The sequence below is a fragment of the Lemur catta genome, chromosome 1 (genome assembly GCF_020740605.2).
Source record: "Lemur catta isolate mLemCat1 chromosome 1, mLemCat1.pri, whole genome shotgun sequence".
NCBI classification, from domain to species: domain Eukaryota; kingdom Metazoa; phylum Chordata; class Mammalia; order Primates; family Lemuridae; genus Lemur; species Lemur catta.
The window spans coordinates 23,108,945-23,136,109 of NC_059128.1; the positions used below are offsets into that span (position 1 = coordinate 23,108,945).

The following is a 27,165-nucleotide window of genomic DNA, read 5'->3' on the forward strand; positions in this document are numbered from 1 at the left end:
GAGGTTTAGGCTCAGCCCCCTTTCTTTCCTTACACTCTAATTGGCTACTTCTTCCTGGACCCCGCCTCCTCCTCAGTCTGGACCATTAAGCAGCCAAGTCCTACCTACGACCCGGCTTGAGCCTCCAATCAGGTGCCAGGCCCACGAGTCTCTCTAGAGAAGCCCCCTCTACACTGGCGAGGCTCTTCCCTGTCGCTCGTGATTGGCCAGGGAGAGGCATAGGGTCCACCTTCTCTTCCCTCAGATTGGTCAGCAGCCCTTAGTCCCACATCCCTCTCGCCTCGTCCCTATCGGGTCTCCTCCTCCGCGGCCAGGCCCTGGGCGAGACGCCTCGTCTAAGGAGAGGGCTCCGCCCCCGAGTGACGGCCGGGCCGGGAATTGGCCGCGGCGCCGCAGCCATTTCCGGTTTCGGGAAGGTGGGTGGGGTGCGGAGCGGGACTTGGAGCTGCCGCCGCCGCTGCCCTCTACAGAGCCTACCTTGCGCCGGGTGCTGCCGGGAGGATGCGGCCGGGGCCCGGAGGATGCTGCTGCCGTCGCCCGGTGCGGGCGAACGGCTGCGTGGCGAACGGGGAAGTGCGGAACGGGTACGTGAGGAGCAGCACCGTAGCCGCCGCCAGCCAGGTACGGGGACACCGAGTGGCGGGCCGGGAGCTCTGTGGGCCGGCTTAGGGGCAGCCGGGCTGAGCGAGGTCGCGACGACCGCCTGCGGGACAGGGCGCGACTCAGATGTTCTGGCAGCGGTGTCCGGGCGCTGACCCCACCTCCTCGAGCTGCGAGGCTCAAGAACCGCGCAGGGGCTCCCCATCTCTCCGCGCCTCAAGGTCTTCTTCCTCCCCTCCCCCCGGAGGTTTGGGCTCTCCTCAAAGCCCCGGGTGCCTTCCTCTGCCCGATTTGGCCAGAAGTGCGGGCCGTCCCCAAAAGGAGGAAGTGAGTGACCCCTCGGACCCCCAGTAGGAGCCATTCAGTGGCTTCTGGTTCTTTCTCCCGAGGCTCTGTTCTCAAACCCCCAAGGTAGTTGCTTCCTCTTAAAGTCCTGCAGCTCTCCGAGGAAAACCACCCTTGGGGTCCTTAAGAGGCAAAGAAAGTTAGGAGGTGGTGCCAGGTGGAAACACACCCAGTCTCTTCCTGCCACATTCTGGACTCACTCCACAAGCAAGACAGATCTGGCAATGAATCCAGTAGATCTGGCAATGAATCCAGTCCGGTCCCTCGAAAGCACTATCCTCTTATTCTGCCCCTTGGTGAGACCCCATCCCAGGCTCCAGGTTGAGTTGGGTGGTTCCTTTAGCTGAGCAAGAGTGGGGGGTTGTTTAACCTGGTGGTGACTTGTGATGAGTCTCTATACAATTAACCAAGGCGGAATCATCAACCAAGTTTAGGCAGTTCTAAAATATTTTGAAAAGTTCTGAATTCAAGACAATACTTATCATCAACCTTCCAATTCTCTGGACTGACAGGTATTCTGCTGAAATGTGTTTTTAAAGATGAGCTGGTTAAAAAGATGCAAGATCAGTGTTCCTGGGAGAGAGAGAATTGTAATAATTTGCAATTGACTTTAATACTTTTAAGTGTCTTAGAGACACTAAGGAAAACTTTTTAAAAAGTAGTTTCCCTGAGCAGGAGTGTGACTGTTGCAGTTTTGATAGGATGGTGATCTTAATTTGGCTTTAACATAAAATATCTGGCCGCTTCCTCCTCAAGTCAGTAGCTGTGATGAATAGGCCTGTTACTATTTGGTGTGAAATAGAAAATAAAGCATTTCTTCAGGTCATGTTGAGATACTGAGACTAAGAGTTGGCAAAAATACTTGAAAGAGACTTGACCTCCCTGCAGTTGTAAGGTGTCAAGGCAAAGTAATACACAGATTCAAAAGATTTGTTTTCATTTTTTAAGAAATACTTGTGTGAGAGAGGAAGTAATAAGAACCAGCTCATTATAAGCAGTGGAAGAATTTGTCATTTTCCTAGCAATGTAAATGGCCAATAAAACAAAATTGTTGTATAGAATGTAACAGGGAAATTTAACCAGTAGGAGTTAGAAAATATATCGCAGGTGGAGTGAGGTATGATTATTAAGCGGAAAAAGGAAGTCAGGAGAAAGGTGTTCACACTTCAGGGGTGCTTTGTGTTTGAGTGTTCCTTTTGGTACCTAGGAGTTATGTTCTGATTTAGTAGTAAATCAAGCTCTTCCATCCCATAGTCTCTTAACAGTTTAGCATTTGTAGGCATGATATTTCTTCAGAGGTCACCAACTAATGAGAAACATTAAGTTACTAAAATGAAATTTTAGAAATCTGTATGACTGTAACATCTGGCTGACTTTCTGGACCATATTTTTGTGAAAAATTTCACTCAAGGCACATAGTGGTATTTGGAAGAATGATCTATTGGAATGTCCTAAGGGCTGCAGTATCCCTTCTAGAAAATTGTTTCTTTCAAGTCTTCTTAAAACAAAAGTTTCAGATCTGTAGCTCTGTACAGTGATACAGAGGAATATTATCTGTGGGTTTTTTTCTTTCTCTTATATGAAAGAGAGATCTTGGTAACTTCATAAGAGTAATGTAGTATCTTTAAAAATATTTTAAAAGCTTTTTTTTTGTTTTAATTAAAGTGCTGTGCTAGTGCTCCAACCTCTATCTTTTTCCTCTTTCTCGGAGAAGTGTTGCCAGTTATGCTATCAACATTTACATAAGATGTTAGGTGCATAGGTGTGTGTTATACTTTTACTAAGATACAAATTTAAAGTATAACATGATTGAGATGTAAATTCATTTCCTCACATATCTCGACATTTGTCTTTTAATGAACAGAAGTTAGAAATTTATAAGATCGCTTTACACTCTCAAGAGTGTGTTTCTGTTTTCAAAGGGATGAATGTATATACTAAAAGGGTAACTCTTGAAAATGGGTTTAGAGTTGGATTAAATAGATGCTGTAATAGGAAGGAGTTATGAAACAAACAGACATTACTGTTTTATGATTACAGTAGACACACAGTTCATAAGAGTTGCAGTTGCACAATAAAGCAGTAATGTTTCCTCCCTACCTTCCAGATGGGTGGGAGAAGGGTTGGCCTTTATTTGAGGTAAAGGGTGGCACTTAGCCTTAGGGAAACTTTGACATTAGCATTGGAAAGAACCTCTAGGGGTTTATGTAGTTCAGTCTCTTTATCTCCTTTGGAGAACTTTAATAAAACCAATCTTGCTAGAAGATTCTATCCTATTTTTAAAGATCTCCAGAGGCTTTGCAGGAAATTTTCTCAACCTCAAATTGCATTATTCAGTGATCTTAATTACCAAGGGTTTCTTTCAGTGGATTTAACATTTGAGGAAATAAATGCCACATTTTGGTTGTACCTGAAATATAATAGTTTGTTTTTAAGATTCCATGTTAACAGCACTTTTTAAAAGATCTTGCATTTCTTTATAGAACTTTTGAGATTTGGATCCACATTTTACTTAGTTAACAAGTATGAAAGGAAGAAAAATATCTGCTTTTGAGACAGTTTTAAACCTAACTTTCATTCTTCAGGGAGTAGTTTTAGTGAGATATTATAAGGATGAGAGCTTTCTGGTTGCCAGAATAAATAAGGTTATATCTTGAGGAATTGGAGCATAAGTTATATTCTTAGGTTAAATAATAAGAAAAGCAAAATAGAAAGAACAAAGTTTTAGTCCTGGCCAGGTGTTGTGGCTCATGCCTGTAATCTTAGCACTCTGGGTGGCTGAGGTGAGAGGATGGCTTGAGGTCAGGAGTTTGAGACCAGCCCTCAACAAGAGTGAGACCCCGTCTCTACTAAAAAATAGAAAGAAATTAGACAGGCAACTAAAAATAGAAAAAATTAGCCGGGCATGGTAGTGCATACCTGTAGTCCCAGCTACTTGGAAGGCAGAGGCAGGAGGATCACTTGAGCCCAGGAGTTTGAGGTTGCTGTGAGCTAGGCTGACACCTACCACACCACTCTAGCCCGGGCAACAGAGCAACACTCTGTCTCAAAAAAAAAAAGTGTTAGTCTTGCTACTTATACTTAGAAGGAGGCAAATAAATAACTAATGAAGGGTAGTTTACTAAATAGCTACTAGCTTTTCTTTCTACTGAGGGGAATTAACTTGATATTACTTGAGGAAAAGGAGAAGTAAGTTAGACAGGAACAGGAGGAATTGCTAAAATGACTTGTATACCTGTTCAGGTTTAGCAGGGCCTGATGAGACACACCTTGAAGACCTCAAGACTTTGCAGAAATAATGTTGTAACTACTTATAACTTGTACGACCAGATTTTTGTTTCATATCTTTTTGTTCCAAGAGGAAGAATGTCTTTTTTTTTTTTTTTTTTTGAGGGGGGAAGAACATCTTGATTCTTACTACCTGCATCTGAAAGATTCCAGAATTGTATGAGGTACTCAGGAATTCTCTTTAATAGAAATTCTTGAGAAATATATAAACAAGTATATTCTTGTGGTATTTTAGAACTTGAATGTTCAGGGAAGGCAGACTTGTCCATTTTTTTAGGGTTATCCCAGGTGTCTTAGAAACTTATTGTGCTCTGAGCAAGATAGTTAATTGGTTGATTCAATTAGATTCAATTTTTGAAAGAAAGAAGCAGTGTTTATTGGTAGAATGGGCAATTCAGAGGGATGGGTAGAGGCAGTGTTTGCATTCTGAGTGGGTGTGATGGTTTGTGGCCTCAGAAGTCAGTTGCCTTCTGAATGGTTTCTAAGAAGCCTTCTATAATATAAGCTGCAGTTTGTGACCGACTAAGAAAGTAAGCCCCTTGCTCTTGACCCATTTAATCTCAGAAAATTTACCTTACATTTGTTGTCTTTAAGATGCCTTTTCATTATGAAGCTTGAGGTGGCTGTTTTTCCTTTTCTTAAAATGATTTTTACTTCTGACTGTAGAAATAATGTTTAATGAGGGGTCTTAAAGCATTGGGATAATCTCTGTGTTGGGGGTTCATTTTTTATGTCTGCTGTAAATCAGTCTGCTGCTTTCTGATAATTTCTAAGAACGGCAAAATATGCAGTTGTACTAAGATTATGGGTGTGATCTCTAGCCTTACTCCAAATAATACATATGGAGGTTGGGGAAAGTATTCAACAATTTTTATAATCTGGAAAGATCTAGAAACTATTTTATAGATAAAGAACTGACCTGTTAAATGTGATGATCTTGAATTATTCTAAATAGCAACTTGCTACCTAATTAGCAAGCCCCTAAAGAAAATATTTGAGATTTTACTATTTGCTTTGTGCCTGGTATGTAATAGGAACTCAAGAGATATTAGTTGAAGGAATGAATGGGTGGTAGTTGAAGCCATGGGAATTGGTAAAGTAGGTAGAAGAGGGCATTAAGCAAGAAGAAGAGGTCCAAGGTTATAATCTGGAGAATCATAATGTTCCTGGAAGAACACACACACATACACACACACTTCTGAAGAAGATTGTGAAAGAACACAATGGGGAGGAAAGATGTGGGAAAAGCTCAGGGAAATGGAGGCTGTTTCATTAAGGAAGGCTAAGCAACTTCTTCAGGTGGTGAGAAACCAAGGATAATAATAGTAATAGGTACCATTTACTGAGTATCTGCTGTGTGCCAGGCCCTCTCCTAGCATCCTTATCTCTCTAATCTTCACAAGAGCCTTGCTAGGTAAATAGTATGCCCATTTTACCAACAAGAAGGCTAAAGTCCAGACCACTTAAATTAACTGACTCGGCGTCAACAGTTATTGAGTTAGTAGACCCTGGATTGAATTCAGGTTTATCTGACTCTACTATGCCACTGGATTTGGTGATAACAGAATTTATTGGTAATTTTTGAAAATTTAAATTACATATTAGGGATGCCCATAGATTTTTATTTTCTATTCCAGGCCTGCTCTTCTGATTCCACAATAGATTTCATCTCTTGAGAGTTGGTTTATGGAGGCAGGTCTTTTCTTGGAATTTTAATGAAATGTATTAGTTTCCCCTTACTGCATACTGCACATACTAGGGAGAATAGTTTGGAGCTTTGTACTAGTCACACAAGCTATGCCAAGCTCTGAACGTATATTTCCAGAAGTGTCCTTTTTTTTGGCAGGGAAATGTTGAAAACTAGGAAGTCCATAGTTTTTCTTGCAATCAGCGTAAATTCTGTAATTTTTGTCAGTAAGTATCTCATGTGGAATGGACTGAAAAGTGCTTCCAAAGCTAGCAGTAAAACACATTTGTATTTTGACATTACTGTTCTCCTACTGAAAACAGAAAGCGGAGACCTTCCAGTACATGGGGACTGGAACGTTTCAGTTTAGCGGCATCCTGTACACACTGGGCACTGATGTCTGCCTCAGAGTTACCACTCTACCTGGCCACCACAGCCTCCTCTGCAGCACTTTCCCATCTCTAGATAAGCATCTCATATGCGTGACAGACGCATAGGAGAATCAGGAGACTGGAGCACAAATGCAGCTCTGCCACAAATTCTGCATGTTCATCTCAGCTCTCTTCCACCTCTAACATGTTCTGAGCCTGTAATACTATTCCCTCTACTCTGCCCCTTCCACGTGCTCCCATCTGGTTTTGTAGTGCACACCACTGCAGAGGCAACCCGGTTCGAATCCATCTCCCTTCTCTGGGAATACTCCCTTGATATGCAGGGATAGGCCCTGGTGGTCACATCTATGCTTTGTGACCGTATTTCCTGGGCCATAACTGATTGACACAGTAGACACCTCTGCCAAAAGGAACCCAACAACCCTCTCTTGCGGATTTAAGATTTCAATGAGGGGAGTGTCTGGAGGGGAGTGGATCCACAAAGTCTGGGAGAAAAGGTTCATCAACTCCTGTCATTGAGATCCAGAGAGCTGTGCCTGTTCCTGCCTTTCTGACTTTCTGAGACTTAGTTCAATTCTTTCTTCTTCCCCCCTTTTTTTGCATATCTATCATCCTTCCAATAAATCACCTTTTTGCTTAGTTTAGAGTCAGTTTCTGTTATACTCAACTGAAAAAGTTAAGAGATATAGATTCTATATTAAAATCTCTTAGAACTTCTTTTCTATGTTTTTATTGGATATTTACCATGTTAGGGTAGCTTATAAACTTTTAGGGCTTCAGGAAATTTTTGAAAAATAGTTTTCAACTTTATCAATTTTGTTCATTTGGAATATTGTATTATCTAGGGTAAGGAACACCTGGTTCAAAATTATAAGTAGGCACTTCAATATACTGAGGAACATCAGATTTTAATTGCCTATTATAACTCTTCATTAATACACATGAAAATAGACCCCTTCCATCTCCCCTAAAAAATAAAAACCCAGAAGACCACAAATCATAATATAGTGTTTATCTACTAAGTTTTCAAACTACAGAGAACAAACTCATAACTATTAAAGAAGACTCTGTGTATGATACGAAAAATCACAGACTGAAGGGAGAAGCAATAGATTATTTAATACAAGGTTTTAGGAAAATTGACTACTGAGGAAAAAAATTCTAGTTATTGAGTTTCTCTTCACACTACATTGTGGCAGACACCACTGAGTGTCCCCTGTATACATGATAGGTGGGTTCTCTCTATCTTCCCTTTGGTAATAGAGTTTTAGGTGGCACAGGGCCACCCAGCTGCAGTCTGCATTCCCAGTCTGTGTTGCAGCTAGAGATAGCCATGTGATGAAATTCTAGCCAGCAGAAAGTGGATAGAAGTGATGTGTACCACCACTGCATTATATATATCCTTTAAAACAGAAATTGCTTCCTCTCTACTTCTCTTCCCCTCTTCTTGTGGCCTGTAATGTAGATGTGGTTGACGATGCAGATGCTAATGGAGGCAACATTCTGAAAGAAGGCAGAACAACCAGGAAGACACCTGGGTCCCTGATCACCTAACCACCTGGGACTACCCATCTACCTCAGACTATTACGTCAAAGAGAAATTATTCCTTTTTTGTCTGAACAACTTTATTTTTATGTCCTGTTTGTAGCAACATCAACAACAACAACAAAAAAAAAACACTCAAAAATGACAATGAGACTTCTGATTTAATAGGGAGAGCCAAACCATTGCTTTCACAGTAACAGCTAGATAAAACTATGTAAATTACTAAAAAAAAAAAAAATTTTTAAAGACATTGAAGAGTTGTCTTCAATGCATAGCAAGTTGGCCTAGAAGAACTAAAATTCCGGAGAGGGAAGAGCCCTTTAGAGGTAAGCTGAAATTGCCAGACATTTTTTCTCCTTGTGGTACTTGTAGAGCTTGAGCATGGGCTGATAACTGGATTTGCCATAGGCAGAAGAACTCTACCAAGGGAAAGAAAAACCAGCAAAGTATATGACAACTGTTTGAGTTGGCATGACAGACCAAATTCTAGAAGAGACCCAAATTTATGACCAGTTTTCTGCACAGAACATTTACTAAGTGGTAGAGAGGCTGGAGATCTGGACTAGAAAAGCATGTGAAATCAACCACAATCTCACAATGCTTAGCAGATAAAACCATATCAGAGGGAGGGCCCTGGAATAAACACACAGTGGATCTCACCCTTGAAATACTATTGTAAACTGAATCCACCTAAACCTTCAGCCCAGCCCAACCTAGCTGTTTGGATGGAGGTACTCAACCTCTCACTGTATGTGCCTAAGAGAGCAAAAGACAGAAACAGCATTAACTTTCATCTCTAAAGGTCTTTTACACACATTGTCTAGAAATCAATCAAAAACTTATGCTTTCCCATGAAGGAAGGGCTGTGATTGAAGGAGAGACAGAAGGCCAAGTATGCAGTAGACTACATATTTACCTCGTTACTTTGGCATGGCCAACCTTGGGAAATCTCTCATAATGTGATCTGCCCTCCCTTTAATTTTACATGCCCAGAAGTGGAGATTCCTCATTTTTGAACATTTTCAAAACTGCAAAAATAATTTTCAGATATCAATTTAAGTGAAAAACATTTCTTTTATAAGTGATTCTCAAGCTGTCTCAATCTTCCTTTTCACTTGACTAAGTGATAAAATCAAAGAAAGCAGATTAAGCAATTGGTCAACAGTCAAACAGTTGAGACTAGAATCTGGTTCTTTACATTTTCTATTTTCTGACTTTTTTTTTTGGGACAGAGTCCTGCTCTGTTGCCCTGGCTAGAGTGTGGTGGCATCATCATAGCTCACTGCAATCTCAAATTCCTGGGTTTGAGCAATCCTCCTGCCTCAGCCTCCCGGGTAGCTGGGATTATAGGCGCACATGACTGCAATGGCCATTTTTTTTTTTCTATTTTTAGTAGACATGGGTCCTGCTCTTGATCAGGCTGGTCTCAAACTCTTGACCTCAAGTGATCCTCCTGCCTTGGCCTCCCAAAGTACTCAGATCACAGGGATGAGCCACCACACCAAGCCAAATTATTTCTTTTGCATGTGAATATCCACTTACTCCCACACTACTTTTTGAAAAGGCCATTCTTGCTCGCTTGAATTATCTTGGAAATCTTGTCAAAAATCTATCATAAATGCGTTGCTGCCTAATGAGGCTCGTTTGTCCACTGCCTAAGAGGAAGCCAATATGGCAGGGTTTGTGGCAAAGAAAGAGTTTACTCTGCATAATGCTAAACAGGGAGATGGGAGAAATTTCTCAAATCCTCCTCCCTGAAAATTTGGGAGACAGGGTTTTTAAAGACAGTTTGGCATGGGCAATTGAGTCTGCTAATTGACTGTGTTTGAGGTAGAACCATAGGGTTGTAGAAATTGTCTTCTTTGCTGACCAGGTTCTTGGGTGGGACAGTCGCAAGACCAATTGAGTCAGTTCCTCAGTATGGATCACCAGTCTGAATGGGTCAGCCCTTCAGCTGAAATGCTGGACCTGGAAGATAGCTCAGAAACTACCCCTAGGTTTCAAAAATGTGATGTTATCTATGGAGAAAGCTAAGAATCTTTACGACCACCAGCCATGTGGCTCTGGAATGGCAATTATAGAGAAGCAAACAGGGGGACCAGTGGCTAATTATTATCAATATTTTTAGCTAGGCCCTTACCACAGTTCTCATCTTGTACCCCTTTATCAATTTGTAAGGGTGATTTCAAATGTTAAAGGTTGTTTCTGGACTCTAAATTTTATTGTATTGATCTATATGTCTGTCTTTATGCTAGTACCACATTGACTTGATTATTGTAGTTTTGAAATTGAGAAGTGAGTGCTCTAGCTTGGTTCTTACTTTTCAAGATTTTGTTTATTCTGGGTTCCTTATGTTTCCACATTAATTTTATGACCAGCTTGTAAATGTCTCTAAAAAGCCAGCCAGGATTTTGATCGGGGTTGTGTTGATCTGTAGATCAGTTTAGAGAGTATTTCCATCTTAACAATATGAAGTCTTCCGATTTATAAACATTAGGTGTCTTCCCATTTCTGTAGGTCTTCCTTAATTTCTTTCTTTTTTTTTTTTTTTTTTTTGAGGCAGAATCTCGCTTTGTTGCCCAGGCTAGAATGAGTGCCATGGCGTCAGCCTAGCTCACAGCAACCTCAGACTCCTTGGCTTAAGCGATCCTACTGCCTCAGCCTTCTGAGTAGCTGGGACTACAGGCGTGTGCCACCATGCCCGGCTAATTTTTTCTATATAGATTTTTAGTTGGCCAGATAATTTCTTTCTATTTTTAGTGGAGACGGGATCTCACTCTTGCTCAGGCTGGTCTCGAACTCCTGACCTCAAGCAATCCACCCTCCTCAGCCTCCCAGAGTGCTAGGATTACAGGCATGAGCCACCGCGCCCGGCCTTCCTTAATTTCTTTAAACAGTTTTGTAGTTTTCAATGTACAAGTCTTGCACTTCTTCTGTTAAAATTTTCCGAAGTATTTCATTCTTTTTGATGCTATTGTATGCAGAAGTTGTAAACAATTAAAATTTATCAACCTTTACTTTATGCTTTGATGGTTTTAGGAAAATCATTCTGTACTCCAAGGTCATAAAGATTTCTCCTATATGCTATAGTTTTAAACTTTTTTGTTTTTATATTTAGATATTTAACAACCTGGAATTGATTTTACAGGATGATGTTAGGTGGGGATCTACTTTTTCTTTTTTTCCACATGGAAAACCACTTGTTTCAGCACCAGTTAATAAAAAGGCAATCCATTCCCCATGGATTTGAAATGACAGCACTATTATCTATCAAATGCCATATTCACAGTGTACTCTCCCTGGGCTTCCTATTCTGTTCCATTTTTCTACTGTTTGATCAAAATTATATGCCCAAATTACTATAGTTCTATGATGTGTTATAATCTAATAAAGGTGATTCCCCCCACCTAATTTTTCTTCAAAACTGCCTTGGCTCTTAGCTTTTCTACATGAATTTTAGAATGAATTTGTAAAGAAAGAAAAAAATGAGAGAATGAGAGAGAGAAAAACAAAAAAGAAAAGAAAAACACTTAGAAAATAGCATTTTGTTGTAATTGGAACTACATTGCCTTTAAGGATAAATTTGAGGAAACTCATCTTTTCCACGCTCTCATCAGTGCATTTTGGGAACCCAAGACGATTCAGTGTAATGTTACATTGTTTGAGATGGTGGTTTTATTTATTTGAAGATGAGATTTGGATCACTTAAATTGCGGCAATTGAACTTCAGAAACCAGCAAATCTTAAAAAAATACCATTAAATCCTCCTTAAATTTATTTAAAAAAAATTTTTTTTTTGAGACAGAGTCTTACTGTGTCATACCGGGTGGAGTGTACCTGGCGCAATTGTAGCTCACCGCAGCCTCAAACTCCTGGGCTCAAGCAATCCTCCTGCCTCAGCCTTCTGAGTAACTGGGACTACAGGCACACATCACCATGCCTGGCTAATTTTTTCTATTTTTGGCAGAAACTGGGTCTGGCTCTTGCTCAGGCTGGTCTCGAACTCCTGACCTCAAGCTGTCCTTCCACCTCAGCCTCCCAGAGTGCTAGGATTACAGGCGTGAGCCACTGGGACCAGCCCTTAAATTTATTTTATAGGATGATACTCAGGAATCAAATAAATGTATACTTTCACTTTTGAGCCAGTAACCTCACATCTAAGAATTTCTTAGGAGAAATTCAAAAGTGTGTTGAGATGTACAAAACGCTTACATATTGGTAATATTTAGAAAAACCTAAATTTTGTGACTGGGGATTGGTTATATAGGTTATACTAAATGTCCATATTATGAAACTTAGGTACTCTTTAGAAGAGTGATACTTGTCTATATTGACTGGTGATAGAAGAGATTAATAATATTAAGTGGAAAAAGATTATAAAACATGAGTAGTATGATTTCTTTTGTGCAAAATTGTACGTTTCTTTCTCTTATATATGAAAGTTTGGCAAAACATCAAAATGTTATGGTGGTTATCTCTGGGCTGTAGAATTTCAGGCGATATTTGTTTTCTTTATACTTTAATTTTCTCCAAGTATGGTCTTTTTCTAACTCCTATCTTTTCAGATAAAATAGTATTAAAGCACATTTATTTTGTGAGAGAAATACTACATATGTCCATGTGTAATTTTGTGAAAAATATACAACTGTTCAATAAATACTTATTTTTACAACTAAAAAAATGTAAAAGTTTTAAGCATATAAACTCTAATAAGTTGTTTAATACAGGTACTAATCTGTCTAAGGCCAATCTCTTCCCACTGAAATTAAATCCCCCTGAGAGAGGGTTGTTGGGTTCCTTTTGGCAAAGGTGTCTACTGTGTCAATCAGTTATAGCCCAGGAAATACGGTCACAAAGCATAGATGTGACCACCATGGTCCTCCCCTGCATATCAGGGAATATTCCCAGAGAAGGGAGATGGATTCAAACCAGGTTGCCTCTGAAGTGGTGTGTACTACAAAACCAGATGGGAGCACGTGGAGTGGACAGAGTGGCGGGCAGAGTGGCGGTATTACAGGCTCAGAACATGTTAGAGGTGGAAAAGAGCTGAGATGAACATGCAGAATTTGTGGCAGAGCTGCATTTGTGCTCCAGTCTCCTGACTCTCCTATGCGTCTGTCACGCATATGAGATGCTTATCTAGAGATGGGAAAGTGCTGCAGAGGAGGCTGTGGTGGCCAGGTAGAGTGGTAACTCTGAGGCAGACATCAGTGCCCAGTGTGTACAGGATGCCGCTAAACTGAAACGTTCCAGTCCCCATGTACTGGAAGGTCTCCGCTGTCTGTTTTCAGTAGGAGAACAGTAATGTCAAAATACAAATGTGTTTTACTGCTAGCTTTGGAAGCACTTTTCAGTCCATTCCACATGAGATACTTACTGACAAAAATTACAGAATTTACGCTGATTGCAAGAAAAACTATGGACTTCCTAGTTTTCAACATTTCCCTTCCAAAAAAGGAAGACACTTCTGGAAATATACGTTCAGAGCATGGCATGACTTATGTGACTTGTGCAGAACTCCAAACTGTTCTCTCTAGTATGTGTGGTATGCAGTAGGGAGAAGCTAGTACATTTCAGTAAAATTCCACGAAAAGACAATTTCAGCAGAACTGATTTTAAGGAGCATCAGAAATACACCACTTGAAAATGAAAAGGGTTCATTTAATGGGAAAGGCATGATAACAGTTCTTTGATTGCTATAGAATAATGAGTAGTTTATATTACACATTTAATTTTGTTTTTATAATGTTCCAAATCATTCACCAGGTGGACAGGTTCTGTCATTCTACTGTAGCATAGAGCCTGGAATATGCTTATTTGCTTAAGGAAACCATACTTTTGTGATTTTTGTATTCATATCAGAAAGATATGCTTCCGTTTCCCAGTAATTATTTTGCCATTATATGATCATTAACATAGTTATCTATAAGCTTTCATGGGATTCTTGAAGTTTTCATGCAGGATCATTCCTCCTAAATCAGCTGACAGTGTAATTAAAACTTGGGCTGGGCACTGTGGCTCATGTCTGTAATCCCGGCACTTTTCAAGGCCAAGGCAGGAGGATTGCTTGAGGTCAGGAGTTTAAGACCAGCCTAGGCAACATAGTGAGACTCATCTCTACGAAAAAAAAAAATTATCTGGGCTTGGTAGTGTGTACTTGTAGTCCTAGATACTCAGGAGGCTTGCTTGATTGCAGCCCTGCACTCTAGCCTGGCCAGCAGAGCAAGACCCTATCTCTAAAACAAAAACCAAAACCTTGTTTATAAAAAATTTTCTTGAGACTAAAACGATAGAAGGCAACACATAATATAGGATTTTCTTTTGCTCAAAGGACTTCATTAGGACAATTGGCAAAATCTGAATAAAATTATAGACTAGATGTTAGTATTCTATCAATTTTCTGATTTTGATAATTGTCTTGTAGTTATATAAGAGAATGTGCTTGTTTTTAAGATATATACACTGAGCTGTGCAGGGTGGTGTACACCTGTAGTCCCAGCTACTCAGGAGGTTGAGGCAGGAGGATTGCTTGAGCCCAGGAGTGCAAGGCTTGGGTGAGCAATGATTGTACCACTGCATTCCAGCCTGGTGACAGTGTGAGGCTCCATCTCAATCAATAATCAAACAAACAAACAAATACACTCTGGAGTATTAAAATGTAAAGAAAAATCATGACTGCAACTGACTCAAATGGTTCAGGAAGAAAATTCATTCTCTCTTTCTCTGCATACACACACACACACACACACACACACACGTGAGATTATTAATTTTTTTCTTGAACCAATCAAGAGTATGTTGCATGTGTTTGGTCCCTTCACTTCTCATGGTTTTAAGCGTCTGGTAGTTCCACAAGGCTTGTTAGGAAATAGCAGTCTCCTGTTCTCTTCTAACCCATTTCGTTCATCTTCAAACGCAACTACTTTCAATTTTAGCAGATTCTTTTGTTGTTTCTAAATAACATGGTGTTTGTTACTGCTTGTTGACTTTTCATTATTGACATTATTTATGGACTTACCACTATTGGAAGATTGTCACTCCTAGGGGAGGATTCTTTTTGGAAAGTCTGTGGCAAGAAGTTTGATATGACTGTAACAAAGAGTTTACGAGGTGGGAAAAGGAAATAATGGCAACATGAGGGGCTGGAGACAGTGTGGTGTCCTGATGTTGTAGACTAAATTTGATTCTGTTCAAGTTGAGACTTGAGATTTTATCTTGTGTAGACACTGGAGCGGGGTTGTTTTGGGCAGATGTTGGAATGTGGGGAGAGTCCTGGTGGCAGAGAGACCAAATAGGAAGAAGGATGTTGTAATACCCACTGAAGGAAGAGGAATTGAAAGTAAAAAAAAAAAAAAAAGGAAAAAATTCGGGAGTAAAATATGCTAGTCTTAGATATACAGCTCCATGATTTTTTCTTTTTTTAACCTGTGTGTATATTGTGTATCCTATGCCTCTCTCAGGATACAGAGTATTTTTAGCCTCCTTAAAATTCCCGTGTGCTACAAGATCTCAAACTTAGGCACAGAAATTCATTACTAGTTCTAGGTGGAAGCCAGAAAATGAGGTGGGGCTAAAGATGACTCCAAACTTGGGAGACTGGGTAGACTGGATGGTGATGCTGCAGACCAAAATAGGTAATACAGGAGGAGGACCAGGTTTTAATTGAGGGAGGGGTTAGGGTGGTGAGAGAAGTTCAGCTTTAGACTTGTTGATTTTGAGGTGCCCATGAGATGTCTCAGTGAAGCTATACAGGAGGCTGGTGGGAATGTAAATGTGGACTTCTAGAAAGGAGTTTGGGATTGCAGTACAGATTTGTGCAATACTCATCAGCTTGTAAAGTCTATTTGAGAACTAATAAGTAGGTAAGAATTTGCTAGAGAGGTTGTAAATCATGAGATGACTGAGGTTATGATGATAGGCATGTGTTGCTTTTATTAACTCTGTTTTGGTCCCAATAGTGAATAAAATCAGTGACAAAATTTAGTTTAAACATTTAAAAAATAAAATGGCAAGTGAAATTCAGTAATATACACTCATTATAAAAAAATAGGAAAATTAAACCAGTTTGGAAGATTATAAGCAAGAAGTATTCCTTCTAATCCCACCCAACTCCCTTCTCCAATTTCTTATGTCCCCTTCCAAACACTTTTAGTGCATATAAAAGCATATAACGTATATGGTTTATCTTTTGATTATACTTTCCCATTATTGCTTTGGTTAGGAGTGCCTTTTCAGCCGCTTAACAAAAATGGTTGACAGCCCACAGGTATGTGGACAAAATGGCTTGTTCTTTTCCATCTCCTTGCCCTATAATGTGTTTTATAGCGATGTGCTTATAGTCTTGACTGAAAAAATTTTTCCTTTTTCTTTTTTTTTTTTGCATTTTCAGTAGATTGTAAGATTACTGTTCAAGCAAATGTTTCTTGGTATTTATTGGAGTTCTTAAATCTTCCCTTGATTAATAATGCTAACATAGTGTCACATTCTTGTCTGCTTAATGTTAGTGACTGGTTATATATTTTTTTAACCTGGAGGGACTGATATACTAATATTTTTCTTGATTACCTTATTGACAGTATAACTCTCAAGTTTGCATGACTGAAAGGCCTATCAAGAGCTCTCCTAGTGAATCCAGAATTTGAAATGCACTGTAAGACTATAGCCTGTGCTTTGTTGAGAGTAAACTTGATCTCATTGACAGTCTGCTTGAGACTAAAAGGCATCAGATCTGGGTTCTAGAAATGCCCAATGTTAATTGTGTAATCACTGTAACTTACTTAACCCCTACTTTGCCAGGCTACTTGCTTTTGAAAGAGTGGAGAATGTAATATATATTTTCATTCATTCAACAAATATTTATTGATTTGTGCATACTCATGAGCCTGTAAAGTCTATTTGAGAACTAAGTGGTATCTCCTGTGAGATGCCCCTTTCTGTAATATTACTAGTAATAAAAGGAAATATTGAGCAAGTGTTAACTATTTAACACTTAATAAATATCCTGGCTGCTAGATGTGCAATAATGAACAAAACAGGCCTAGTGCTTTCCTTCATGGAATATTATATCATTTAAGATGGTAATATCATTATTATCATTATTATTATTATTTAGAGACAGAGTCTCACTCTGTCACTCAGGCTGGAGTGCAGTGGCAGGATCATAGCTCACTGTAGCTTCCAACTCCTGGGCTCAAGTGATCCTCCTGCCTCACCCTCCTGATTAGCTAGCTAGGACTGACTACAGGTGCACACCCCTACAGCAGCTAATTTTTTTATTTTTTGTGGAGACGAGGTTCGCTATGTTACCTTGGCTGGTCTCAAACTCTTGGCCACAAGTGATCCTCCAACCTTGGCCTCGTTCTGGAGTTATAGGTGTGAGTCATCGTGCTTGACCTAATATCATTATTATTGTTTGAATCATGTGAAAGATTAAATTTAACATCAGTACTTAAAGATCAAGTACTTTTGTTCTGAGTTCTAGGACTTTTCCACTTGTGAGAGATTTGCATGTCAGCTGGCCTGTTCATCTGCCTCTGCATGCTCAGAATATCTCTGTTTTGACTGAAGCCACATTCAAAAGTCACTTCATGGTTGAACTCGAATTCTTTAAAATACATTTAGTTTTAAATATGGCTTTGATGGAATCACACAGTGCTTAATAATGGTTTAACTTTTTCCTAGATAGTCTAACCTACAGTATGAATTTACTTGATCTCATTTGGGTGTGTCTGAAATCAAGGTGGCTATCTTTAAAAGAGATCCACCCACGGCACTCTAGAGACTGTGAGGCTCTGTAAATTTTCTGGCTTTTTAATGATATGTACAATTGAAAGGAAATAGTTTAAATAATTTCATGGTTAAGGGAAGTTTGGCACTGGTATTAAACACATCGTTTTATGGCAAAATATCTTCAGATATAGTTTTTTAAAGAGATGATCAGGTTGTTATTTTTCTTGTCTTTTAAACTGCTTTTCATTTTGCTTTGCCCAGCTTAATAACTGCGTTATGTTGTTACTTTTTAAACAATTTTCTATCTTTAGATTGTGGCTCATTTCTAGCTATTCTCTTCTAAACACATTACAGCCTTACCCCTACATAAAAGTTTTAGTATTAAATATTGACACAAACTTCTATGCCGTTGGTGAAGAGATTGATGAAGACCTAAACCAATTTTATAAATAGTTTTCAGAAGTTTCTTTTTTAGGCCATCAGATTGAATCAGTACCAGTGCCTATGCAGATGCCTTTCCTTTATCAAATACAACTATATGTTACCAAACTTCCAACTTGCAGCATTCAAGCAGCTTTCCGAGCTAAAATATCTTTAGCCCTTGGATATGTATATCAATTACTTTGTATAATTATGTAAATTTTTATTAATTTATTTTCATTTGTTTATATCAGCAGTCCCCAACCTTTTTGGCACCAGGGACCATTTCCTGGAAGACAATTTTTCCACAAATTGCACGCAGCGGGGGCGGCGGGGTGAGGGGGAGCGGGGATCAGGCAGTGATGTGAGCAATGGGGAGTGCCTGTAAATACAGGTGAAGCTTGGCTGGCTGCTCACTGCTCATCTCCTGCTGTGTGCTTTCGCCTCCACCCCCCACAAGTTTCATGTAAGACAATTTTTTCAGAGGTGGGGTAGATGGCGGAGCTCTGTGGCCCAAGGGTTGGGGACCGCAGGTTTATATTATATCTCTGATCAGGTTACCTGAGTGGACAAGCAAGGATCTTATAGTTATTTGGGACTTCTCACAACTCTGATATCATGCTTAATTGACATTATGCTCTTAGCAATTTTTTTTTAATTTCTAATCATCATTTGTACCTTGCAGTCCTAGTAAATTTTGATTGACCCTCCTCACTGCAGTCAGTTGTTCAAAGTTAAGATTAAAGTTAACACACAAACTTCTTCTGCAGTGGACTCCTTTTGTAAAACAAGATTTCCACTAAAACTGACCAAAAAGTAAAAAGTTTTAATCTATGAGATCAAAAGTAAAGTAGGTTGGGTTTTGTATATTAAAATCCAAGTAGCCCATGCTGGGCTTGGTGGCTCACGCCTGTAATCCTAGCACTTTGGGAGGCCAAGGCTGGAGGATGGCTTAATTTTGAGGTTGCTGAGAGCTAGGCTGATGCCACGGCACTCTACTCCTGGCGACACAGTGAGACTCTGTCTCAAAAAAAAAAAAAAAGAAAACAAAAAAGACCAAAAAACCAAGTATCCCAAAGGTTAAAACAAGGGATAATCTTACAGTGTTTGGAAATCGATGCTTAGGTCAAGACCAGGGGGGACCGAATGAACTCATGACAGTGACTGGTCATTCTAACAGTTTTTCCTCTTGTGTTAGGTTTCACTTTCTTTTTACTTTTATATGATGCTGGATCACACTTATATAAACATCTTACTTTTTGGCATAATTTATTTGCATTACCACTACCAAGAAAGGCTAACATGAACCACATGTTCTGTGGGGGCCTAGCGCTGATAATTATTTGGAATACTATGGCTGGGTGGCTTTAAGAATGTGTGGCAGTGAAACACTGACAAATATTTTACATTCTAAAATTGAATTTACTTTTGAACACTTCGTCTGTAAGCTAATGTAGTATTTCTCAGGATAGGCTTTCTCTTTGTTGATTTATATTTTTTGTTTTCTTTATTGGAACAAAGGAAGTTATGCTTTCTCTAATCACAGCATTTTAGGATCTATTTCAGAAAACCAAAAATCAGTGTTAGGCATTGTTTTTAGGCAGTCCTTCTCACTCCATCTTTTTTTTTTAACTGTTCATCCGAAGTATATGATTTATAAATTATTTCTATTGAAAATAGGCCAGGCACGGTGGCTCACGCCTGTGATGCTGACACTCTGGGAGGCCGAGGTGGGCGGATCACTTGAGGTCAGGAGTTCGAGACCAGCCTGAGCAAGAGCGAGACCCCTTCTCTACTAAAAATAGAAAGAAATGATCTGGACAACTAAAAATATATAGAAAAAATTAGCTGGGCATGGTGGCGCATGCCTGTAGTCCCAGCTACTCGGGAGGCTGAGGCAGTAGGATTGCTTAAGCCCAGGAGTTTGAGGTTGCTGTGAGCTAGCCTGACGCCACGGCACTCCAGCTTGGGCGACAGAGCAAGACTCTGTCTCCAAAAAAAAACAAAAAGAAAGAAAGAAAACAAGAATCCTCTGCTTAGATCTTAGTGTTTCATTTGACTATTACTTACAAAATTGTTAAGGTATAATTCTATGAATCTGTGAGGAGTTAGATTTTGAGTAGAAATCTTTTTCTTAATGTGATTGCAACAAACATTTCTAATTTCTCTTTTAGATCCATCATGTTACACAAAATGGAGGACTGTATAAAAGACCATTTAATGAAGCTTTTGAAGAAACACCAATGCTGGTTGCTGTGCTCACATATGTGGGGTATGGTGTACTCACCCTCTTTGGATATCTTCGAGATTTCTTGAGGCATTGGAGAATTGAAAAGTGTCACCATGCAACAGAAAGAGAAGAACAAAAGGTAATTGTTAAAGAATTTTTGATGTCTCTGGGCAGAAGGACCTTGTTCACTTCACTATATTTTCTCTGTATATGCCTTTGTGCCTCTGGAGTTTTATACCTTACATATGTATTACCTATTCTCAATAAATAAATAAAATTAGAGTAAAGAATGCCTGATATTACTAAAAATAAAACAAACCTGTTTGTTATTGGCATGTGAAATATGAAGAGATTGTCCTCCAGCCTAGGGAATGCATCAGTTTAGAAAAAGACTTAATACGTTAGATTTTTTTTGTTGTCCATCATACTTCTCACTTTTGTGGTACCTTAAAGGAAAGAGGCAGGTGTGGAAGCAGCAAGGTCACCACTGAGAGAGGAGACAGTAAACACTGATTGTAGAGGAAACTTCAGGGAATGGGTTTTGGTCATGTGGTGGGAGGGGAAAGTGCTTCATGAAAACACAAGAGAGGGAAGGACCTTGTCAGCTACTAGGAAGACAAAACCAATTGGTGTATGTATGGATTGAAAAGTCCGGCTCCTAGGAGAGCTCAGGATCAGGCATACTTCTCTGTCATCTCAACCATCTTGTACCCCCATCTCAGTCCCCAGCACCACAAGTTGGCCATCTTACTCATTGCTGTGAAATGCCTATAAGTTAATTTCATTAAGAAGGTTTTTTTTTTTTTAATAACAGAACTCAGTACGGTAGGCCAATCTTACTTTCATTATTTGAAAGCCCAGACAAGTTTTTAAGTTTTTTTTGATTCATCTTCTATTTTACCCTCGAGTGTGTCCACCCAGAGTGCATCCACAATTTGTTGATTTTGTGCATCCCTCAGTTTTAGTTTACTGTACACTTACTGTGTTGTACAGTCTTGCAGTTACCTGTTCACAGGCCTGTCTACTGCTACTAGACTGAGTGGATGGCAGTTGTGACTGATGGGAGCTAAAGTTTTATTTATATATTCAAACTAAAAACTCTTTATCTACAGGGACCTCTCATAATGTGGAAACATAGAAACTTAATAATTGACATGTAAAACGGGGGGTGGGGGAAGTGCTGATTGTGCTATAGACAAGAGCATTCCTGGCTGAGGGGATAGTGTAAGCAAAGGCACAAGGAATGTTGGAGAGAACCTGGAATGTGGATATTTAAAAAATTGTGTTTTGAAAGTTAAATGAAGAAGTTTGGTAGACAGTGAGGAATCTGGGGCAGTTTTTATCAGGGAAATGACTATAGGGCTTGCACAGCTGGTACTCAGAATGTGATGAACAAATGAATAGAATGAATGAAATGATGAAGGTGTATCTGAATTAGTTTGTGGATGAGTACATTATCTTTGGAACTTGTTTCATGTTTCCAGAGGGTAAATTAACTAAGTATTGGGGGCTGCCTGTATATACCTAACTTTGTGTGAAAGAATTCAAACACATAGATTTTATCCTTAAGTAGTTTCTAATTTTGTGGAGGAAATACAAACACTTCAAACTTATGTGCCTTTGCAAAACTATTGTACAAGTAAATAGTGCTTGAATTACATGAAGATCTGAACAAAATAATCTGAGTAGCATAGGGTTAATCAGGAAATAATTCTTGGAGGAAGCAATAGGAGGAAATATGTGGAATAGAGGAAGACGTTTGCCTCTGCAGTTGGAGAGGAGAGTTGCACTAAATTATTCACATTCATTTCAGTAGGATTTTCACAATAGATAACATTAGCAGTTAAAACAGCCAACTTCTGCCATTTTCTTGTAAAAATTCAGCTTTTACAGGGAAAAGAAGGGTCATTCAGCCTTATGATAGATCATCTTTGTTTGCTGATGCTGGATTAGAGGTGAAAGGAGTAGGCAAATTAAGTATTAAATCGAAAGAGGTGAGGGAAAGTGCCTGCTTGGGATCATAAAATGCAAATACAATGTTGCTACTTCCTCATTTCACTGAGTGAGTGATATCCATAACCACATCCTGATTTTCTTCCTCATTCCATTACAAAAGAGAGTCCAATTTAACTGTTTACGTTAGTTCTTTGTTATAGGGAAATACAATGTGTTGCTTTGGGTAGAACTGAATCATATGGTCACACTAATAAAGATGAGTTTGCTATATTTTATACAAATTAAATAAAATTCTTGGAATTCTTTACACTTTGATCCTCTGTTATTAGTGGTGTTCTGGATGAGAGTGTTGTTTTTCTTACTCTACACTGTAGATTTTTTTATGTGAGGTTTTTATGTTTAGAAACATGAATATGATAGATGCAGCAAAGGCTTGAACTAATAAAAAATGATCTAATATCCAGATAGGAAATGCCTAGAAAGCTAATAATTTACTAAATTATGGTAGGTAGTTACCATACACTTACTAAACTTTAACATTTTACCTCCACAGCTTGTTCGTGATCAGATATTCAAATACGGAAGGGATAGGATACAGGAAAGGGACATTATATGTCCATATCCTGATATGTTTAATTTTCAAGATACAAAAGAAAGAAATCAATTGAAATTCTCCAGGAAAGGCGTTCCCGGAGGATTTTATTCTTGACCTCCTTCAAAATGTAGTGTGCCGGCCGGGCCTGGTGGCTCATGCCTATAATCCTAGCACTTTGGGAAGCCAAAGAGAGAGGAAGAAAAAAGATTGCTTGAGGCCAAGAGCTCGAGACCAGCCTGGGCAACATAATGAGACTCTGTCTCTACAAAAAATAGAAAAATTAGATGGCTGTGGTGGTGTGTGTCTGTAATCCTAGCTACGCCGGAGGCTAAGGCAGGAGGATCACTTGAGCCCAGGAGTTTGAGGTTGCAGTGAGCTGTGATTGCACCACTGCACTCCACCCTGGGCATCTAAGGAAGACTTTGTCTCAAAAAAAGAAAAAGTAGCTTACTAAGAATATTCTGGTAGTTGGCATTTTAGCAATATCTTAGGAAACTATTAAGGTAGTATAGTTGCCTAGTGTTTTAAGCTTGGGGATTGATCAGTTTTGCTCTTCAAGAAGCATTTTGTTCACATGGTTTCCAGGACATTATAATTGCCTGTTTTTCTTTTGCTTTTCTGGCTATTTTTTTTTCGTATTCTCTTTTGCTGGGTCCTCTTCATCTGCTCCATTGATGAATACACTTCAGTACCTTCCGTATGCCGTAACTTCCAAATTTCTCTCTCTCACTGACTTCCCCATTGAACTCTAGACCCTTATATCCAGCTGCCCACTTGACATTCCCACATAGGCAGGCATCTCAAACTTTACACATCTAAAACTGAGCTGATACTCTTTCTAACCAGTAAAACTAAGCTAATATCTCTTCTAACCAGCTAGCTGTCTTCCCCATCTTCATGAATGACAGCTCTTCTGCCAGTTGCTTAGGCTAAAAACCCTGGAGTTACCCTTGATTCTTCTTTCCGTCACACACCACGTGTGGCCCATCAGCAAATCCAGATGCAACAACTTCTTGTTGACCTTCATTACCACCCAGACACCATATCCTACTGCTTGGCCCTTGCTTATCTGCTCCAGCAACACTGGCATCTTTGCTAGTCTTTGAACATGCCAAGCATACTCTTGCCTCACTGCCATTGCACTTGCTGTTTGTCCTGCCAGGAAAGCTTTTCTTCCAGATAGTCCCATGAATGGTTCTCTACCTTCCTTTTTGTCCTCTATTCTACCTGGCTACCCGAGCTAAATTGAAGCAGGACTCCAGCATTGTACATCTCCCTTCCTTGCTTGCTTTTGTTTCCATTAGTATTGTTTACTATCTAACTTTATATTTTATACATTTATCTCATTTAGGATCTCTTCCAGAATATAAATCCCAGCTTCTAGATGCGTGCTTTGCACATTTTAGACACTCGGTAAATGTTTAAGATACTGATCATAATGTGAGTGGTGGTAATAGTAACAAAGTATTTTGAAGTATTTATGGTCAGGGGTGTGTGTGTATACACATATGCACATAGAAACACACAAATGACTCAGTTTTAGATGTAGGAAAAACAAGTGTCTCTAATCTTAAAATCTCATTTTATGCCTTTAAGTACAGCATAGAAACAGCAAGGAAGTGGCTTCCTGTCTTTAACATTAAAAACAGGAAAGAACAGACAGTAGCATGACTTATACAAACAATAAGGAAAGCTCTTAATTAACCATGGCTCATAGGTTTTCAAATCAACAATCTCATAACCTTTCATAGGTTATTTCACCTACTTTTTTCCATTAAATAGAAGTAAAGACAGAATTGTTGGTTTATAAAATAAATACTTCTAGCTGTATGATGCTTTTAACCATAGGTTAACTCCGTTTCCACTCTTCCTCAGGAGGCAATTATTTGGGATTTTTAAATTTTTAGTTTAAGTTTTGAAACAATTTTTTCATGTTTCAGTTACTTCTAGATCTTACGAGGTTATTTCCTTCTTTAGTAGAAAAGATGTTGCCCAAATAAAAATTCAAAACACTATGGACTTTTTTCACTGGCCTGTCTTTGGTATGCAATATTATGTTTATTACTGTCAAATGTCTTGAAATCTTTCAGCAGTGCTGCAGTACCAGCAAACAGCATTAGAATGTTTTTAAAGAAAAGATTTTCATCTGTGTAGCCTTCAGTTTCAATGGCTGAGAGTCCTCAAGTACCTTGATCTTTTCCAGATAGGTAAGTGTCTTAGCACTATCAGACAAAGTAGATTTTCCTATGATCAGATGTTAGGCTAAGTAAATTTGGATACAGGTTTTTGCCAGAGTCATGCATCTCAACAAACTCTGTGACATAAAACTTTCAGAATAAACTGTGTGTCATGGAAAATATTTTTCTTTCTATTTAGAAAGTTTGGGATTTATTTAATTGGGACATATTCTTTCCATTTTCCATTATTTTTTAATCTTTTTGTTTGTTATGTATAACCAGCATACACATATATGCAGCACACATCTAGAAACATTAATAAAAAATAAATGTGAAATATAATAATAAATGCTTTTATAAGTAAGCAGCCATTAAACCACCACCTCAGCAGTAGCATATTGCCATCATTGCAGAAACCACTCCCCCCGCCCGGTGTACCCCTTCTCAATCTTACCTTTTCCCTTTCCCCTGAGATAAATATTCTCCTGACTTTTCCTTATGGTTCTATCACCTGTGTGTGCATCTGTAAACAATAAAATTTTGCTAAGCCTGCTTTTGAACTTCATATATAAATGCATTTACATTGTATATATGTTTTTGTGCCTTGTTTACTCAAACAGGCTTCAGCTGTTTGTGGATCTCTATTTTCATTGCTGTATAATATCTCTTTGTGAGTATGTCATACTGTATTCATTCTAATATTGATGGACATTGAGGCTTTTTGTCAGTAACTAATAAAGCTGCTGTAAACAGTCTGAGATATACATATCCTGGGCATGTACTATGAGTTTCTCCAGGCTTGGAATTATTGGGTTATAGAGTATGCATCTCTTTAATTCCATTACTAGTGCTAAATTGTTTTCTAAAGTGATTGTACCAGTTATACCAGCTGTGTTTGAGAATTCTTATTGTTCTACATCTTTACCCACACTTGGTAGTGTCAGAACTTAAAATTTTTGCCAGTTTGATTGGTATATATGTACTAGTATCTCATTGTGGTTTTGGTTTGCATTTCTCTACTGCCCAATGTAGCTGAGCACCTTTTTAAATGTTTAGTGACCATTGGAAGTGCTGATTTCATGAAGTACCTATTCATCTCTTTTGCCTGTTTTCCTATTAGGTCTCTGTCTTTTTCTTAGTATAGGAAATCTTGATATATTCTAGAAGATATTTTGCAACTACCTTTTCCCATTTTGTAGCTTGTCTTTTCATCCTCTTTTAAAATTTAATTAATTTAATTTATTTTCTAGAGAAGGTCTTGCTCTGTAGCCCATGCTGGAGTGCTGTGGTGCGACCATAGCTCACTGCAACCTCCAACTCGTGGGCTAAAGCAATCCCCTTGCTTCAGCCTCCCGCGTAGCCAGGACTATAGGTGTGCCACCACACCTGGCTAATTTTTTTATTTTTTGTAGAGATGAGGTCCCACTATGTTGCCAAGACTGATCTCAAACTCCTGTCCTCAAGCAGTCCTCTCACCTCAGCCTTCCAAAGTGGTAGGATTACAGGCATGAGCCACCACACCCAGCCTGTATGGTCTTTTGATGAACAGAATTTTTTTGAAGTAAGCAAATTTATCAGCCTTCTTTTATGAATAGTGCTTTATGTGCCATGTTTAAAACATTTTTTTCTTATCCCAAGCTCATGAATATATCTTTCTATTTTCATTGTGTTTTAATCTACACATATTACATCGAATCATATGAAACTGCCATATTTGACCAGTTTTGAACTACTAAAATGACAATATCATATGATTCAACCTAATAAAATAAGACAGTAGAAAGGGCATACATTTTGTCATAGTATTTTTAAAGAAGTAGAATTTAAGTATTTGGTATGAATGATGATTGGTAAGTTACATATAGACTGTAGTAGGAATTGTTAATTTACACCAAGAAATTGCTTCCCTACATTTATTACCTGTTTTTGCATGGAAGAAATAAACTGGCCTTCAGGAATGTGGAGCCCTGGCCCTTGGCTCTGGAATTCAAAAAAACATTTCTCTGGGGATTCTGGTCATCTTCACTTATCCCATAGGGCTGAAAGGCTGGTCTGAATACAGAGGCAGGCACCAACCAGTTTATTCATTTACACAGCCATTTTTCTGTGTGGACGTGTGTGTGTACACATGTCCACCCTCTCTCAGCTTTTCAGAGAATATTGCTTTTGTCTTAGGGCCATAGTCCTTTTATTCAGTAGA

At 39.0% G+C, this 27,165-nt stretch overlaps 1 protein-coding gene across 1 annotated transcript in view; it reads left to right on the top strand.

Annotated features, from left to right (window-relative positions):
* Nucleotides 1-313: 313 nt before the first annotated feature.
* Nucleotides 314-27,165, top strand: part of SPTLC2 (serine palmitoyltransferase long chain base subunit 2) — an 88,220-nt gene continuing 61,368 nt past the window's right edge. The window contains exons 1-2 of the mRNA XM_045562701.1: nucleotides 314-621; nucleotides 20,182-20,376. Of these exons, the coding sequence (XP_045418657.1) occupies nucleotides 502-621; nucleotides 20,182-20,376 (315 nt within the window). The 5' untranslated portion in view covers nucleotides 314-501. The remainder of the gene's footprint in view (nucleotides 622-20,181; nucleotides 20,377-27,165) is intronic.